This window comes from Ctenopharyngodon idella, chromosome 8, assembly GCF_019924925.1.
Source record: "Ctenopharyngodon idella isolate HZGC_01 chromosome 8, HZGC01, whole genome shotgun sequence".
Classification (NCBI taxonomy): domain Eukaryota; kingdom Metazoa; phylum Chordata; class Actinopteri; order Cypriniformes; family Xenocyprididae; genus Ctenopharyngodon; species Ctenopharyngodon idella.
Window position 1 is genome coordinate 14548646 of NC_067227.1, and position 20212 is coordinate 14568857.

The 20212-nt window shown below is 37.1% G+C and overlaps 1 protein-coding gene across 5 annotated transcripts in view; it reads right to left on the bottom strand.

Annotated features, from left to right (window-relative positions):
• The window catches only part of ncor2 (nuclear receptor corepressor 2), a 108824-nt gene that overhangs the window by 22580 nt on the left and 66032 nt on the right, over positions 1-20212 (bottom strand). For all 5 annotated transcript variants that reach the window (XM_051904432.1, XM_051904429.1, XM_051904428.1 and 2 more), the window contains 5 exons: positions 17278-17405; positions 14566-14723; positions 14036-14098; positions 6368-6510; positions 6124-6262 (listed from right to left, as the gene is read on the bottom strand). In XM_051904432.1, coding sequence (XP_051760392.1) covers positions 6124-6262; positions 6368-6510; positions 14036-14098; positions 14566-14723; positions 17278-17405 — 631 coding nt within the window. The remainder of the gene's footprint in view (positions 1-6123; positions 6263-6367; positions 6511-14035; positions 14099-14565; positions 14724-17277; positions 17406-20212) is intronic.

The following is a 20212-nucleotide window of genomic DNA, read 5'->3' on the forward strand; positions in this document are numbered from 1 at the left end:
GCAAGGTTTCTTTTCATTTATTTTGAACAGACAGTAGTGCAAATCACAATTTGTTCCACCTAGCGGCATTTAGTATGCTAGTTGGTACAGTAAAGCCTCCTATAGTGTATTAAAGGAGTGGTTGATCAGCTATATTCGAAGGCTTGATTGTGTTTATTTGGTGTTCATGCGCCTTATTTTTCACATATTTTACCTTTATTTTACACCACTGTTTCCCTTCTCCTAAAAATGCTCTGTTGAGTTCCTGGATCTATGAAGCCCCTCCCTCAGAAATACGCAATGGGCTCAGATTGGTTAGCTGGCCCTGTGTGTTGTGATTGGAGAGCGCGCTGTCTGGAAACTTCACGGCCCTTACCATTACAGTTGCATGTGCTCCGGTGTATTGACCCAGAGAATCAGACCCAGAGAATATATTGAAGAGGATCGAGCAGAACCTGTGCAAGCACGGCTCTTACAGGATGTCTCAGAATGGTATGTTTGTTAGTTTGTAAGTTGTGTCACACTTTTTAGATACGCTGTTATTTGTAAATACTACTGCTGTTTATGTTAGCTTTAATATACAGTTTTATCCTTAATAAAGCTTTAGTACAGCATAATACATGATTGCGTTGTAGCATTTTTGTAGAGCAATTGTTAAATTTGTAACAGTAACTGTCAAGTTTTTTTTCTATTAACAAAACTTAGTGTACTCTGCACTATTTTTATAAAAATAAACAAACTGAATTACTGGATATTAATCCGAAGACCACAGAAACAAAGCTTCATACAGGCAAAAAAAAAATAAATAAATAAAAATCCATGCATTTCATATAATCGTTCTAACAAATGATTCCTTGAAAGGATTATTTGATTACAGGCTGCGGATCTATAGTGATCGTTACTGATTTTATCGTGCCATTAGTTTTGTCTTTATAGAACGAGTTATGTCGCCAGACCTATGAGCCCATTATGAAGACTAATCAAGGCTTTACTACAGTAAAGAACCATGTTTACACAGAACCATGTTTAGCGTGCCTGTAGCCAAATGAACATATGAGTAAACACTACATAAAAGCTTTAATCAAAGAATAATTTACAATGATTACATAAATTTCGCTTGGTGGGATTAAAAAGATGTTTGTCGGATAAGTTTGAATTAGCAATTTGGCAACTGGCTAGCGAAGCCAAACAGCGTTGCCCTTTGTTTACATCTTTGCTACAACATAAAAATAACTATAGAAACTATTAATGGAAAACACATCAACAAAGAATAAAACATACTTACAGGTTGTGGTAACATGGTAACAACACTCTACTACAACAACTCTTCCTCTTCTCTAAAGCAGCCCAACATTGCCTCACTCCCTTTGTTGCATGTTCTACTTTCTTTATGTAAATTTTAGGGTTAGTGATATCACTAACCCAGGAAGAAGCTCGTTGTAGTCCCTACCAGCCTTTTGTTGTAGTCCTTAAACAGAGAATTCTTTAAAAGAAAACATCTCCGTTTGCATTGAACTTTGAGCTTCATAACTTTGCAGACGTTGTTTACGTTCAAACAGCAACATTGCTTCATTTTGCGCACAGTTGAGTATGCAAACCTTTCAAAGTATTCTCCTTTGTCCATGAGTGCAGAAAGACGCAGTCAACGCGTGCGCACTAACTAGTGGACTTTGTTTTCAAGCACTCAAGTCATTCGCGTAAGTGCTGTTCTTCTTCTGCTCTTTTTCCTGTTGTGGTGGTTAGCAAACAGTGATGTATTACCACGTGCACCCCCTTCTTGGCTGGAGTATCGCCTGTGACTGACAGTATTTGTCGTCTACCTGCATGAACCGAACCGTGACCATGGTTCTTGGAGCTACGGGATGAATATGTGTACCGTTACACCCCTTATAAATATTATATATATATATATATATATATATTTATTAGGGATATGATTATTTGGGGCCGATACTGATTTTAACAAATAATTATTGTCCGATACCGATATTTGTCACTTCCTGTGTTTTGAAATGTTGTCATCAAAATAGATAGTATTTTGATCATATTTTAAATCAGCAAAGTTCAAAAACACCTACATTAAATTATACTAGCAGGTTTATTGCTACATCAAATAATTTCTAATGAACATCGATTGGATCCATTTAACATTCAGCAGGCCAACATAAATACAACAGAACAAAGATATACAGTACATGAAATAAACAGTGCTTTTTAGGTAGGTTTAATAGTTTTCAGGTAGTAAACACATGTAAAATAGCACTGCATATTCTTCACTGTATAAATTAAATACATGCTTGAGAATACTGTCAAGTAAAGCCAATTCAAACACTTGGGAGAGCTTCACAATGAGTAGAATGAAGCCGGAGTCAGCGCATCAAGAGTCACCACACTCAGACATCTTCAGGAAAAGGACTACCAAGCCACTTCTGAACCAGAGACAAGGTCAGAAGCATCTTACCTGGGCTAAGGAGAAAAAGAACTGGACAGTGAACAGTGGTCAAAAGTCCTCTTTTCAGATAAAAGTAAATTTTGCATTTCATGTTGAAATCATGGTCCCAGAGTCTGAAGGAAGACTGGAGAGGCACAGAATCCAAGCTGCTTGAAGTCTAGTGTGAAGTTTCTGAAGTCAGTAATGATTTGGGGGGGGCGTGACGTCTGCTGGTGTTGGTCCATTGTGTTTTATCAAGTGCAAAGTCAATGCAGCCATCTTCCAGGAGATTTTGGAGCACTTTATGTTTCCATCTGCTGACAAGCTTTATGGAGATGCTGATTTCCTTTTCCAGCAGGACTTTAGCACCTGCACACAGTGCAAAAACCACTTCCAAGTGGTTTGCTGAGCATGATATTACTGTGCTTTATTGGCCAGCCAATATGCCTGACCTGAATCTATGGGATATTTTCAAGAGAAAGATGAGAAACAGTCGATCCAACAATATACAGATGATCTGAAGGCTCAATAGTGCCTCAGCAGTGCCACAGGCTGATCACTTCCATGCCACACTTCACTGATGCAGTAATTTGTGCTAGGAGCAAGTCATTTGCTGTAATATGTCCTGCCGATCAAGTATTGAGTGCACAAAAGAACATACTTTAAAGAACTTGAACTTTTCTGTTTTGCAAATCCATTTTTTGATTGATCTTAGGAAATATTCTAATATTTTGAAATACTGGATTTTGGACTTTCATGAGCTGTACGCTCTAATCATCAAAATTAAAAAAAAAAACTTTTGAAATGTTTTACTTTACATGTGGGGAATCTAGAATATATGAAAGTTTCATTTTTAAAAATAATTTATAATAAAAAAATGAACTTTTTGATGATATTCTAATTATATGACCAGCACCTGTATTAATCCTTTATTGTAACAGACTTTATTATGATTCATCTTCTAATTTGTTTTTGTATACATTTTAATATTTTTTGTAAGTTTAAATATGTACGAGATCTTCTTTAATAAGGTGGGACTCTTGTTTTGACGGGTGTTCTAGTCTGAGCTCTATGGGTTATGAAAAGAAGAGCATGCAGTTCTTCAGAGATATTTTGCAGATTTAAAGTTTGTCAGTTTATTAAGCATCCTCCGAAAAGGCATGAGATATGTATGTATTTGTTTATTGTTAGTTGTAATAAGTGTTTTGTGTAATTCGCTGTATGTTGATGATAATGAAACGGAGAGACAGATTTTAATGTGCACTTCTTGTTTAGCTCTTATGGTGATTTTTTTGGAGTGAAAACAGACACAGTAAACTTAATAAAACATCAGTAAAGTTTTGGTCATCATTCGGATGGGGTCCGCTACACTTATGAAAGTTACAAAAGTTGCTTAGACAAGAACAGTGTGCTATTTTTTGTCTTTTGTTATTTGATTAGCATTAAAGCGCAGACAGCAGCGCTAGGATTACGCAACAGTCATTACACAGCTCCTTCCTTCACGCAGTTAATTAATAAACTATCGGTTTGTTATATTGGCCTTTTTCCTGCTATAGCCAATATGCCGATGGTTGTAAATTGAGCAAAAATCAGCCGATACATATCGGCGGCCGATACATCGGTGCATCCCTAATATATAGGGCTGTGACAGTAGGCATGATAATCGCAACATTTTTTAAATGACAATCGTCATGCAGTGTTACCGGCGGTAGTATGACGTATATATATATTATATATATATATATATATATATATATATATTTTTTTTTTTTTTTAGCAGTGACGGAAAAAATCTGCAGCCCATCCGTCATTTTGACAGATTACTGAGGCTGATGTTGCTTGTAACTGTAATTCCCACCCCTGTCCAGTTGGTGGTGAGTGCGCTCCAGTGTGGCAGCAGAGCACTAGTTCAGTCTCCAGAATAAAATGAAAACGACACAGGCGAGCACCCAGTTTAAGTCCATTTTATAATAATAAAGTTATAATACTTACTTACATAATTGAGTTTCTAATCCAGTTAGTTTTGTTTTAAATGGTTCGTTTTGTTATTTTTCTTGCTGACTCTAAGTTTATGGTCAACGACTGGCTTTTCTGAGGTATAATGTTACGTGACATTGTTTGCAATTACTTGATTGAACTGAATTGACGTGATACAGATTTCGGTAAGCTACTGTATCTTTCAACATATTTTTTGATTTTCATTCATGTTTATTTCGTTCTGTACAGTAGTAAAGAGGAAAGGATGATCGCATTCACTCACGATCCTCGACAAGTGTTCAAGATGAAAAGTGACGCAGTCTTTGATCAACTTTCTTTTCATAATATAAATGAATGCATAGCCTATGCCTATTTGCTTATCCTGTAAGTTTGTGAATAAAAATGAAAATGTGGATGAAATCAGAAGCTATTAAATGTCTTATAAATATAAAAATTTAAATAATTGATTATGACAGATTTTTTTACGATCTTGTCCATCAAAATGACTGCGAAACGCAAGTCTAACGCAACCTCATATATATATATATATATATATATATATATATATATAAAAACCAACCCGGACCCCACCACCACAACACCGGCGGTTGCTGGTGATTTCCCACCGCGGTAGTAAAAAATTGCCACCGTCACAGCCCTACTAATATATATATTTAAATAATAAAAAGAAAGTTAAAAAGTCCAAAATAGTGAAATTCTAACAAATGTACCATTTAACAATATGAAACAACAATCTTAAAAAATAAAAAAAGCCATTAGACAGACACAATAAGAAACAAAAGTTAATATAACATATCTTTTAAAACTGAATGATTGCGTTTAAATTTTTTTTTTTTTTTTTTTTTTTTTTTTTTTAAATCATCCTAGGACACAAAAGATCCTAAACAAAAGAATCACTCTTATCTAAATCTAACATGTCCTTTGTCAAATCAAAAAGTAAACATAACTAGTAAATACACAGCAGGGGATTATGATAAGCCTCATTTTCCCACTGGCATAACTAACCCCAGCCGTTGAGTGTGCTCTCCCAGCTGGATGTAATTACACAATAACCATAACATAATAAGCACTTCCCTTGCTGGCTTTCTTTCACAAGCTCTGACCTGATAAATGTGGCTTTATGAGAGCTTACGAAAGCCATTTATCGGCAAGCCACACCTGATTGCCAAACACACAGCACAAAGCGTTCATTTTATAGCTGCCTGGCGAACTTGTGGAAGTACAGCTCCAAAACTATGTCCACAACACGACACACACTTTGACACCCAGACAGAGATAACCACACCTCTAGTCACTTCACAAAACTCAGCTCTCCTGGAAAAGCAATTCATGTTTGCGCACAGTGTCGCCTCTTTCTCAGAACTTGACAAAAGTAGGTCAAGGGCGAGGTCATAGGTGAGTCTCAACCACGTGTCCCTGATATTCTGAGAAAAGCACTCTGCTGTTTGATTCGAGCTGCTGTGGGATTTCCTGGCAACCGCAAAACCTCAGAGGTGTTTGGTTTCATTCTGACTCGTTTCATAGCTATGTTTGATAACAATTACCAAACTGCTAATTTGTTTCTCAGATGTTAACACTGAGTTTCATTACTTCCATTACACAGTCAGTGAGTAATGTGCAACAAATGACTGTGTTTGAATGGACATTAATCTTTTTAAAAGTTACTGGATGACGATGTGGCTGTGTGAGTCTTAAGTGTTTGTGTGTGTACGTACCCTCTCCATCCTCTTGAGCCTCTTCTTCATTGCCGCTGACTCCCGATCCCTCCATCTCCTCTTCCTCCGCGGCAGATGGAGCGCTGGCCTCCTCGTTCTGAAGAGCTTTACCTTTACGCCTGGCTTTACGCTCTCTCTCCTACAAAAAACACAAGCACAAAACAAACATGAAACCAATACTACTGACAATTATAAATAATTAATCCAACGCTCTCTAAGAAACGTGTCTGTAAAAGGAACGGACCGATTTTATTTTATGCTGCTGCAGAATCTCATCCAGTTTCTGTCTCTTCTTGTAGTTGAAGTAGAAGTTCTTGCACTGGGAGACTGTTTTAGAGCCCACCATCTTGGCAATGGCGGACCAGTTTCGGCCATACTGGAGCAGACCTATGGAGTGAAAGTAAGAGAAGGAACATTCTCACTTTACTAATACAAAAACAGGAAAAAGAGCTATGAGTGATAGCGCTATCATCGTAGTTATTTCTATGCATGAGAAACCGTGTCATCGTCAGCATGATGCACCTAAATCATTTCTCACTTTTATTAATACATTGAACAGGAAATGAGGAACAGAAAAAAGGGGAATGAGTGGTCTGGTGATCAACCAGTAAACATTGTATACAGTACACAATGGATTTTAAACATTTCTATTTCCTTTTTTTGTGAAATTTGAATAAAACTGTAAAATAACTGGCAAATTTAGTAATTACACTACAGTTCTAAAGACTATGATCAGAAAGATTTTTTTCCAAGAAATTTTTACTGTATAAAGTGACAGTAAAAGCATTTATAATGTTACAAAAGATTTCTATAAAAAAAAAAAAAAAAAAAAATTTATTGTGTACCAAAGCAACATCATGTGATCACATGCAGGATCATGTGACACTGAAGACTGGAGTAATGATGCTGAAAATTCAGCTTTGTCATCACAGGAATAAATTACATTTTAAAATATATTTATATAGAAAATGCAGCCTATTCAAATAAATGCAGCCTTGGTTATCAAAAGAGACTTCTTTCAAAAGCATTAAAAAAAAAAAAAAAAAAAACCTGACCCCAAACTTTTGAACAGTAGTGTTTGTGTAGGTCTCATATTTTTTCCTCTACCTGGTGTCCCACTAGGTTTCATTCACTCAAAATAGGGCAGCACCAAGGCTATTACAGTTTATATAAGATTTATATTGCACACCGTCTAACAGACAATATCTTTCAACACTAACAAACAAGATCCCTGTGTGCCGGTTACAGAAGCCTCAAGTGTTCCCATCTGCCCAGCCTTGCGTCGTCATTAAGGAAAACCTAAATAAAAGGTCAAAGATCATGTGCTGCCGCTTGCCGTCTCAAGAAAAGTGGGGCAGCAGTCTGACATGAACTGTTCTCAATCATTTAACACCACACTAACGCTCAGCAGACATTAGCCAAGTCATAGTGTGCTGGTTAGCTTCACATTAGGAACCTATCTTGTCCAGTCTAAATAGTTGCTTTGATTTACATCGCTAGTGACCACAATAAAGCACTGCTGCCCTCCACATCAAAGCTACAAGGCAGTCAACTGAGCTTGGACAGGGAGAGAGAGAAAATGAGATGAAGAGATAAAATAAAGAGTGTAAGTGCATTGAACTCAATAAAAAAATGCCCTTGGTGACATACAAACAAGCAAAGCAAGAAATCATTTGAAGTCTGATTTGTTATCCTCACCATCTCTGATCCTTGTTTCTGTCTCTGTTTATTCATCAAACTTCCAGTTGTTTGTCAGAAACGCACGCACATCCTAATCTATGTAACATGGCAAACACCCACTGACACTGCAGTACAAAGACTGCTTAAATAAAGCCTGCTTAGCAATTCTTACACACACAATCACCCAGAAGTACTTCTACATAGCAGGTCAAAAGTCAAGAAAACTCCATTATTGCCCAATCCAACAATTGACAAAGTTACAGTTAAATCCAGTGAAAGCCCAATTAACTTCCTGAAATGCAGTTTTCATCCATCTTCGATTTTAACACACTGCATTTTGTTTAATACACAGTAAAATATGAGAGTACTCCAATAAGATGACGCTGTCCAATCAGCTTTGGTAATTCAAGAGCATGTGCCAAAGCTGCATCCAATCAAAATCCTCAGCATTGGCCCACTGTGGATCGTCCAATCAGGGAGTTGCATAAAGAAAATATGCGGCCCACTGGTCCACTCTTCTCTATCGCTCCATCTGTCTTTTCATCTTCGCCCACATGATCTCCATAGAAATGAACAGCAGAGGTTCTTGGAGCTCCAGCATAGTATGAGGAAGAGCAAGAATTAGAGAGAAAAAGGGAGTGGTGTTTGGGAGGGAAATGAGCTCCCCATTCCTCCTCTGATAGTTGTGCTGTCGTTTCTCTGACTCTCTCTAAACGCAGCAGCCCTTCTCTTTTTCCTCTCTCTCTCTCTCTGTCTATTTATCAAACTCACATGCTTTCTCTCGCCAGCCCTCTCTCTCTTTCTGTCTCAAGGCCACAGTTTTTTTCCACTCCTCTTCACTGGCTGCCGCTTGGCTGGACTTTAACAGCAAAGTGAAGCTGAGATGCAGTGACTCCACCTCCCTAATGCCTGTCCTCACTCCCTCTCTCTCTCTCTCTCTCTCTTGCTCTCTCCCCTCCCTCCCTCCCTCCCTCCCTCCCTCTACAACCTCATCTGATCTCTTCTATCATTCTGTCTCTTCTACGCTCTCTAATGCATATTATCTGCGCCAAAACGCATCTACATTCAAACACTAAAGCAAACAGACAATAAAAGCAAGAGACTGTGGCCGAAATAGAGAGAAAGGGAGAGAGATGTGAGAGGTTTGATGTTGATATCATGAGAAAGCAGAGGGAAAGCAATTCCTCCTAACTGACCTGCTTTTCTTCTTCAATGTGACCTCTACACACAGTCCTTAACAACAGTGTGTGTGTGTGAGAGAGAGAAACAGGGAGGCTTGCCAAATCCTCTAATTCGTGCCAACCCACAATTCAGCCACTTCCTCTCTCTCTGCACTCCAACAACTGAACCTAACCACTCACTCAAAGCTACAGAAAGAAACTGAAAGACACAAAGACAAAGAGAAAAGACAGATAGAAAGACAGCAAGAGAGAGACATAAAAAGAAAGACAAACATAAGGCAGAGACAGAAATCAAGACAGAGAAAGACAAATATATTATACATACACATATATATATATATATATAGAGAGAGAGAGAGAGAGAGAATTAGAATGACAGTGACAGAGAAAACAGAAAAACACAGAGAGAAACAGAAAGACAAAAACAAACAAGACAGACAAACAGAGGGAAAGAAAGACAGAAATAAAGACAAAGAAGACAAGATAGGCATAGACAAAGAGAAAGAAAAACAGAAAGACAGCAAAACAGAATGAGAGACAGGCAGAAAGAAAAACAGAAAGACAGATGGATAAAAAGACAAACCTAGCATAAGGCAGACAGGAATAAAGACAGACAGATAAACAAATAAAGAAAAACAGAAAAAATAGAGTCACGCAGACAAAAAATAAAATAAAATAAAGCAACAGAAAAAAATAAAGACAGAAAGAAAGAGTGAGTGAGAGAAAAACAGCGACAGAGAGAGAGAAAGACAGACAGAAACAGAAAAAGAAATGAAGAATGACAGAAAATCAAAGACAGTTAGAAAAAGAATACACACTGCAGCTAAATTCAGCTGTCACTTCTCTTCGGAGAGCTGAATCCTGTTCTGTTCACACTGACTTTAGTTACTTACAGGAGTGACAACTGGAGCGACTCATTCCTGTTGATTTAAATACAGCTGTTACTCTCAAAGCTGCAAGTTTTCCTTATGCACAAACACACTAGTACAATGTCACACATTTACCAGCATTTACTAGAGCTAAGATGATGTTCATAACCATACACATCACACGCATCAGTCTGCAGCTAATGTCTCTAAAGTAAAGCATCTAAAAAAAGACAGGGTATAGCTCTGGGTTATATGTCACATAGGCCTCTATCCTGCCATGAAGTGCCCCCACAGCCACATACACACTCACTTCCTCTCATTTACTCGGAGACGTGCACACAAGCGAGGCCACCCTGCCTTTAAAAGGCTGTGCCAGTGCGCATTAGTCACAGAGCAGAGCTGCTCTCTCTCTGTGCAGGAATGCAGCGAGACAGCCAGGTGCCATTAACATATATTACTGTTGTCTCTCTCACTTTAAAAATGATCACAGATAAACACATTAGCATAGAGAGCTGTAAGCTGCTTTATAAAGGACAAACGGGGTATCTGGCTGGCATTAAAAGGGTCAAGGGATGAGGGGTGGCAGGGTATTTGGGGACAGAGTTATAGTAAGACTAGAAGATAAAGCGGATACACTGAGGTTAATATGAGCAGCACTCTGGTGGGTCTAGGCTTTACTTTGACGGTGCACTATGTTAATGAGACACATGGAATCCATTTAAAATAAAAATGCAAAAAAAGTTCAAGAAAATGAATGAATGAATAAATAAATATAAATAAAGATGTAAATGAATATGTAAGTAAATAAAAATAGGGTTCTTACATCAAAATAATTCAAATATAAAAGAATACATACATACATACATACATAAATGAATTAGTAATTAAATAAATAATGATGCACCAATGTGAAAATTTTGGCCGATACCGTTAATTCTTTATATATTTGAAAGCTGATAATTGAAATATTGGCTGATAAATCTAAATCTACATAATTTTTGAGAGCCTGACTACAAAAACAGAAGTCCACCAAAAGCCATGTCCTAAGCACTTCAACATAAATAAAAGCATACAGTACAGTAGTTTAGTTTGAACCAGTGTAAGTTTATTAAAATTAATTTTACACACCTATGGCCAACTTTCTTTATCAAAAAAGAAAAAAAAAAAAAAAAAAAAGTATTTCCTTGCAAATAAATAATTCCTAAATAATGCAAACAAGTCATTTGACAACATTACTTGCGTATAAAGAATTAAAATGCACGTGCCATGGATAAATAAAATGGAATAGCCTCCACACGGACAACAATGAAATGATTTTAATTAAACCCAGCCACTTATCTGTAAGGGCAGGTAAATGCGTTCAGCATTCTGCAACAAATATTTTCCACATTTTCTAGACTATTTTAAGTCGTAAAGTGAGCAGGATATATTAAAATTTAGCGCATGGCTTCGGCAGGCACGTATCATGATACTCCCCAGCTCTACAGCGCCCCACAAATTTCCAGTGTAAATTTGTGGTGAAAAATACAACTGGAGCGCACTCTCATAGAGAGCCATTGGGGCAGATTTCAGACTGCCCTGCATATTTTTATGTTACCTTATGTAAACCAGACCAAGACGATATCAGTCCGCTTCAGATATGTGTCTGCATCAGGTCAGTAACTACTTGGCATGTCTGTTTTTCCTATGTAGAGTAGCGTATAAAAATTAATGAAGGTATAAATCCTTTAGTTTAAACGTGTGTGAATAGCCTTTATATACAGTAGTTCTGTTGTGTTTTATGTTTGCTCTAAGAATAGACATGACTTTTTTTCCCCTCACTGGAATTCCTAACTTGTAATATTCTAAAACAACATTCTGAGGCAATAAATACTACATTAAGGCATTCTAAGATGGCATTCTATGCATTTGTCATGCGTACTAAAGTCTGTCAATCATCATTAGAGCGCCACCCTCAGGCTGAATAATGCAAGGACACTAGAACTCTGCCAAAAGTGTGTCTGATGTGTTCAGCGATTAGAATAGAAAGCTTACAAAATGTTTATAATAAATTAGCGTTAAGATCCAGGAGCCGCTACTAATTAAACCATATTGCTGATGAAAATGATACAAAAAAATAAAAGAGCCACTTATTATTGATGATGCATCAATGATTTTGAAAAAGAAACATTGCTGTTTGAGCTGCGTGCGCTGAAGCTGAAAAGCTGAATGAACCCTGGGAAACTAAAGCGCTTGTTAGTAGGCTAATTAACTCAACCAAACACATCCTATATGAGATTTATCATATTTTTATACAACATAAACATAATATTACAACTTATATCTGTACAAAATGACGCAAATGCACCAGTGAACTAAGTTACGTGCTAGTCAGAATGTCTAACTCCTGTTGTGGATGCGCTCTTCTTGTAACAACGCAATGAAAGACGGCAACTAAACCCAAACTATTCACAATGTTTTATTACAATAGTGTTTTCTTTATAATGTTATGTATATGACAGTCCCAATCATAGTTATTAATGAAGTGCATTGCTGTTTGAGCTGCATGCGCTGAAGAGCTAGATGATCACCGGCATGCTTTATTATCGCGTTAATTCTTAACCAAACAAGGTACACACATACACACACACAAATTAAACATGATTTTACAACTTACAATTGCACAAAACAAAAGGCTGGGGTTGTGAATGCACAACCGAACTTAGTCATTAAGGTGTAACTCCGTTGTGGATCCCACAATGCTCTAAAATTGCTCACGGGAGTACACAGAATTCACAACATTCTTTTACAATAGTGTTCTCATTAAAATTTTATGTAGCCTACATGACAGACTTGCGCTGCCCATGTTGCACTTATCTGTATTTTCCCTTTTGAAGTGATTCCAATCATATTTCAAGCAATTAAAAACCGTCATATCAACCAGTGTGTATCTGTATCAGCTGAAAGAAAATAATCCATTATTTATCAGCTTTAATGTATCGGCCCAATTTTCTCTTCAGGTCCAATAAGGGTAATATTAAAAATGAACATATATCGGCCAATACCGATATAGCGGCTGATATATCGGGCATCCCTAAAATAAATAAATAAACATGGTTCTTGAACAAAATCATTTAAATATTAGAATGAATAAATTAATAAATAAATATGCAAATTAAGGAATGAACGAGTAAATAAAATAATATTTACTCATTTAAATGAATGAATGAATAGGGTTCTTGCATTTAAATGTATATAAATGAAGGATAAATAGAAGAACGCTCTGCAAAATAAATGTGAAGATCTATCTATCTATCTATCTATCTATCTATCTATATATCTATCTATATCTATATCTCTATATCTATATATATCTATATATATCAGATTCAGATTCTACATTACATAAAATATTACATAAATTAATCCTTGTTGGCATGGAGGCAAGGGCAAGTTCTGGTGATTGTAAACAACAAATCTGATTTGCCTAAGGGGACTTTATCATTAATGAAGTGTTATTAAGTTACAGATCCTGTAAGCCAGAGCAGTGTAAGGAAGGCAGCCCGATGGATCAGATATGTGCGGGTGCCAGAGAAACACAGAGCCGTTAACAGAGTGACGTGGAAATAGCTTGTCGGAAGTAGGTCAGCGGAGCGGCCGTTTAGCAAACTAACAGTCTACATTACAGTCCAAACACATACAAGATGATTAGACCTTTGCTCTTTACTCAAGCTTTCTGTCCTTTTTCCTTAAATACAATCCCTCATGAAGACGTTTCAAGGTCCAGTAACGAAGCTCTTGTTATTAAACCATGAGTAAATGACACATTTCTGATAGCACCAGATCTGAATAACCAGCTGTCAAATAAAGACATAGTGCCCACATTTAGACATTATTATGTGTATCACTCAGTGCATGTGTATAAAATGAGGCCAAGGGCACAGCGTGTGATCGAATACTCATGTAAATGTTTGTGGAGTTGCTAGGCTGACTGTTGCAGGTCTTATCAGGCAGAATTACATCTAGTTAATTTGACACAGGGAAATCCTAACTGTCAACAACCTATGAAGACAAACAGAAAGCCCATTATGACCTTTTTTAACTTACTTGTATGTGCACAAATGGCTCCATCCAGTGGGCATGTTGTCTATTCAATAAACAAAGTAGTGACTAAATACACAAACACACAACATGGGTCCTGACCTTTCTTTGCAGTCTCCATCTCCTCTTCAGTCCAGCGGGAGCTTTCATTCATCTCCAGGTTTGCTAAAATACAAATAAGAAGAATGTCACATAATGTGAAATAATACCAAAGTCTATATAAAGCAAATCAGCAACCATTTTGGTGAGAACCTGAGCAGCTATTTTCTGTTTTCTACTTTCTAAGTGCAGCTACTGTCTAATTTTATGGGTAGAGATTAAAAACTACAAAACTATATATTTTTAGGGAGCTTTGTGACATTCAGGGGACAGATGGTTTCTACACAATCATCTAAGAATTTGTACAGCATTTCATTATTAGAATCATTATTGTTCTGTTAATATTGCTGTTTAAATGTCCTCACATTTTGAGGAAAATAGAAAAGTGAAGTTATAAAACTAAAATGGGACCATGTTATTACAATAAAAGGTAGGGCACGGTTAATTTGCAGAGCAAAACAAAGAACTCATTTGAACACGTGACCTCAGAGACCCACTGAAAAAGTCAACGGTATGTGAGAGTGTGTGCTAACCTAGCTCACTGCTGAGAGGTGAAGTGTTCTCTTCCTGCTCGTTGGTCATTGAGCGAGTGACTCGTCCTTTCCGGTGTCCGCGGCTGTTTGCGGTTCGACGGCCTTTAACGGCTACAGGAGGCTCTTTCTCCTCCCCGTCCTCACCAGAGGTGTCATCTCTGCAAGAACAGAAAAAAAAAATCCTTATCGAAGTCACATCCTACAGTTTGCTGATGCAGTAATCACACTGTACATTTTATAATCTGCTTATTTATTTCCTGCCCACATTTAATACATATATTATATATAACAAATAAAAATAAATTAATATATATACAGGGCTCAACATTAAGCCTTGTTACGTGCTTGGTCATTCACTCGGTCCAAGAAAAAAAGAAAAGAAAAAAGGAATTTTTTTTTTGCTATGTGGTATAAATGTAATTTATTCTGAAGCAATATTCTTATCAGTGTTCTATCAGCTCGTACTTAAATTAGCATATTTGTGATATTTGCCCACTTACATTGATTTCCAAGGCATTTAACTTTATAAAGAGCAATATTTCCTAACCTTATTAAAGTCCCTGTAAAGTCAATTCTGAGAATTGTTTCTAAACACATTATAAATGTTGTAAATGTATTGCTGAAACACATTACAAAGACTGTGAACTATGTAGTACTGAATTGTGGAGTTAATTGCTGTCTGAATAGGGCTTGTTTCTCATGTCGCCGTTTGTAAAAATAAATTTGAAGTATTGCACACCTGTTGTTGCCAGAATAACTGCCCATTTGTGCTTTATTTCTCTTTCTCCTTTTTGTTCTTAACATCTTCCCGCCACTGTGGTGGAGCGGTGATGAAATAGGCCTTTTTTCCAACATTTCCGAAATAAACATATCTTTAAAACGCATGCAAATTACAGTGAAGCTCAACGCGTATCATACGGTGCTCCGCAGTGGTCAAAAAGGATTGAAACCGTGCATTTTGTATTGATTTCTTCTTGTAAACTCAGAGATGTGGATTCGGACGGCAATTAAATTACCACACAACCTTGGTATTTGTCAAAAAACAGTAGGTAATTCGGCAGGGAATTTTTGCGCGGGTGGTCGGACAAAAACACCAAAATTCTGGGTTCAGACGGCAATAAAATCACACACTACCCCCTGTAAATGGTGAAAATACCTTATGTCCCCCTGAGAAACTATTACCGTCCAAATAGGGCTTTAGACCATTTTTCACCAATTCACCAATAACTACAGCATATTAGCATCAGTGGCTCGCCCACTCAATCGCAAGTCACTGTCAGTACCGTTAGTTACTACAGCGAATACTGCTTATGTTTTCAAGATTTTGATAACTTATTTCATTTACTTGGCGTTTTTTTTAATCATTCAAATTTGGCTGGGTGGTTAATTTAATTGCCATTTTAATTAGGCTACTTGAGTCGGCAGCGCTCCGACATAGTGCAATTGCACCTCCGCCGACCGATTCCCAGCTCCTTTGCCAATCCCATTCCTCTCTCTCTCTCTCTACCCTGTGGTTTACTGTCTGATCTCTACACATTCCAATCAATAAAGCCATATATGCATATAAGCCAAACACATATGCACACACTATGCAAATTTTGGCTCACCAGCAAGTGCATCCCACCTTCCGTGTCAGGAAGTGGCTGTGGGATGAGCAGACCCTCATTTATCTTACATGCACATTATTCATCTTGCAGATACTAAATATAGGAGCAGCAGCTGTGCCCGCAGGTTGAGAATCATGGGGGAAAAGTCAGAGAAATGCACAGACTCTGCTTAATGTACTCCTTTAATGTATAGCTGGCATGCTGGGGCGCATACTGAGGGCTGTGTATTCGGGCTAGTGTTAATGTGCTCTAATCACACCCTACAGTACTGCTGACTTCACAGGTTTAGTTTAGAATAATACACCGTTACATGTACCTCCCTGGAGTATTTTAATATAGTGTGCACCTGTGAGTGAACTAGCATTCAGAAACTAACAGCTTACAAAATTAGGCTGAAATGATACAGAACCTGCATCTGTACACAGCCATTGTTCTGTGGAAACTAGAATGCTGTGTTTGAAATAGGAATACCAAAAGTACCAGTATCTACTACATCGTTACTATTAATAAAACAATCATGAATATTGAAAAAGACCAGGACAAGAAGCCTTGACAAGAAAAATTAAACCCACTCACTGGTCTTTTTTTATTTTATTTATTACTCTAATATTTAATTTAAATGGATTTTAATACATATATTTTTATATACAATATATTTAACTTTTGTTCTTCATTGCTGACAGTTTACTTAATTAATTACTTGAAAATCTTGAAGCAACATTTACTTGAAATTAAATTAAATTAGGAAGATTTAAAAGTGGTATTGAAATTGAATCAAAAACATTTCACTGGTATTGACTACTGAATTTTGGTATCAAGACCACGGTTCTAACCTAGAGTCTGTGACACACAAACTCCTCAAAAGAGCTCTGAATCAGAGGACTTTAGCACCGGAGTTGAGTGGCAAGTCAGCAGAATGCTTTTTCCACCTGCCGGTTATATAACTGTGCCTTCTCTGTTTAAGCTGAATCACAGAGAAAAACAAGCTGTAAGGCCACAGGTTCAAAGGATTTGATGAAAGAAAACACAAGGAAAAAAAAAAACAGCTGACGAACTGATGTAAGATGAGAAGAAAAAAGCGATTAAAAGAGAGAAAGATACTCACTTCATGCCATCCTCTTTTTCATCGCCCTCTGCTTTTTCCTCCTCACGCTCTGCCTCCTTCTCTTTCTCTTTTTCTTCTTTCTCCTCCTGGTTGTTGCGGTTCACCTGTTGCTGTGCCTGTTGGTTATTCTGTTAGCCAATCAAAACACAGCAAATCAAAAAAAAAAATTCTCCATTTTGCGGTCATAAATAACATAACATCCTGATTAAATAGAAAATGTCCATTCAAGCTCAACTTTAACTATCATGTCCAAAAAGCTGTCTAGGACAAGGACGTTCTTTATTGGAGAGAAAAAAAAAAAAAAAACACCCATAGAAAGAAGTGGTGCTCCAATCACCCAGGTCTCACTTCTATGTATCCGTTTTTTCCTTCAAATAAGAATTCAATTTTGAGTTATGAGGCACCATAAACCATCTAATTTTTGTCAGGAAAGAGAGAGTATGCTCCACTACGGCTTGTACGAAAGGAAAAATGGATGACAGAAGGATGAAGGGGGAGGGGACACAGATACAATCTGAGGGGACCGAGGACAGAGAGATCAATGAGTGAAAGAGTGCAGGAATCTCAATGTCTCCGTGCTCTGATCTTGCCTCATGGATTTTCAGCTTGACAAACAGCACCTCAAATAACCTTACGCACACACAAACACACACAGGTAGCTGCAAATAGATATGTATATAATGTTTTTCCCCACATGATTTTGTTTTAACATGTATGTTTTTTAGGGCTGGGATAATAAATCGAAGCATTGTGATTCGTGGATCGATTCTGAGATTTTCCAAATGTATAGCCATTCTCTCTTGAATTGATTCTGAGCTTAGTTTTTAACAGCAGATGGCACTCTAGGCTAGTTTTTAACCACATGCTCAAATGCTCACGAAGAAGAGCGCTTGTGTGTTGGCTATGTACTTGCACCTCAGAACGCTTTTATGATGCGAGATTAATGTGAACAGCCCACTGCAAACACCCATTGTAATTCGCTTCAACCTTTTCAAACTTTATGAATGATTATTTTATAGAAGGTTTAAGTGGTATATGTAAGGAATTGGAAGCAAGCAGAGTACAGCTGTTTCTAAAGCACGTAGTGCCATCTGCTCTGCTGTTAAAAACTAAGCTCAGAATCTATTTGAGAGAGAATCATGACGCATCTGGAAAATCGATCCAGAATTTCTCGATTTCTCAATTTGCGATGCATCGATTTATTGTCCCAGCCCTAATGTTTTTGCATAAGGGAATTTGTGTGTTTTTCTCCAGATTTTGACTATTTCATTACTTGATTTCACTGGTCCTGTGGTGTGACAAATTCATTTTTACAAGTAAATATATTCCATGTAGTCTCTCAATTAAATAAATCATGAAAACAGCATGCACAATAATAACACAATTCGAGAAACAGTTTAAAGCAGTTTTAGATTGTAGCAGAGTTTAGCTTGTCACACCACAGGACATTTCAAGTAGAGATGCACCGATATATCGGCCAATAATAAAAGCAAATTTTCACACTATCGGCCGATAGTTTAAAAACAGCCGATAGTCAGGGCCAATATATCCTGTCAATCAAAAGAGGGCAGGAAATGCAATGAATTTGTGCTTTGTGTAAAGAAAATGCCAAGAAACCAGTTTGATGTTCAATATTAATAGTAATTATATGAATTAATAACATTCAGAAAGTTAAGAAATATTAATTTAATCTTCAGAATTTAGTTAATGTGTTAATATTAATTTGAGTAATGTGTGTTTGTTTATAACTGATACCAGTTACTCTGAAACGAGAGAAAGTTTTTATTTGCATTTCTTTCAAAATATAATAATTAAGAATATAATGATTAATTATAATGGAATTATCATTCATTTAAGAAGGTATAAAAGGCAGAACACCCAAACTATCGGTATCATTATCGTATCGGCAGATATCACTCTGAATAGTCTGCTATCGGTAGAGAAATTTAGTATCGGTGCATCTCTAATTTCAAGTCTTATTTACTTCCTTTTGGGGTCCTGATTAGCAACATCTTTAATAAACTCCAAGAAATTGCCTGTATAAAAATGGATTTTGTTTTGCATTCCATTTCACAGGACTCAATAATTACTAGCTTATGTTTTTATGTTATTAATATTAATAATAACAATAATAATTTATATAGCGCTTTTCTGGGTACTCAAAGCGCTTTACATACGGAAGGGGGAATCTCCTCAACCACCACCAATGTGCAGCATCCACCTGGATGATGCGATGGCAGCCATATTGCGCCAGAACGCCCACCACACACCAGCTTATTGGTGGAGAGGAGACAATGAAGCCAATCAGTATATGGGGATGATTAGGAGGCCATGATGGACAGAGGCCAATGGGCAAATTTGGCCAGGATGTCGGGGTTACACCCCTACTCTTTTTTTAACGACCACAGAGAGTCAGGACCTCGGTTAAAAGTCTCATCCGAAGGATGGTGCTTTTTGACAGTATAGTGTCCCCATCACTATACTGGGGTGTTAGGACCCACACAGACCACAGGGTGAGCACCCCCTGCTGGCCTCACTAACACCTCTTCCAGCAGCAACCCAGTTTTCCCAGGAAGTCTCCCATCCAGGTACTAACCAGGCTCAGCCCTGCTTAGCTTCAGTGGGCAACTAGTCTTGGGCTACAGGGTGATATGGCTATATATTATTTCTCTTAAATACATTAATATAAATGTTTAAATATATTAATTTGTAGATTTTATAATTATTAATTATATTATTAATAATAATAATTATTATTAGTATAGCAAAAATGTCTTTAAAAAATATACTGACAGCAAACTTCTTGTTGATAAGAAGTATACATTTCTACATTTCACATGATAGGTATAGTCACACTACAGTATATTTTTCACATTTTACTTATCTGAATAACTCATTTTGAGCAATATAAGAGAAAAAACTGAATGGGCTTTTT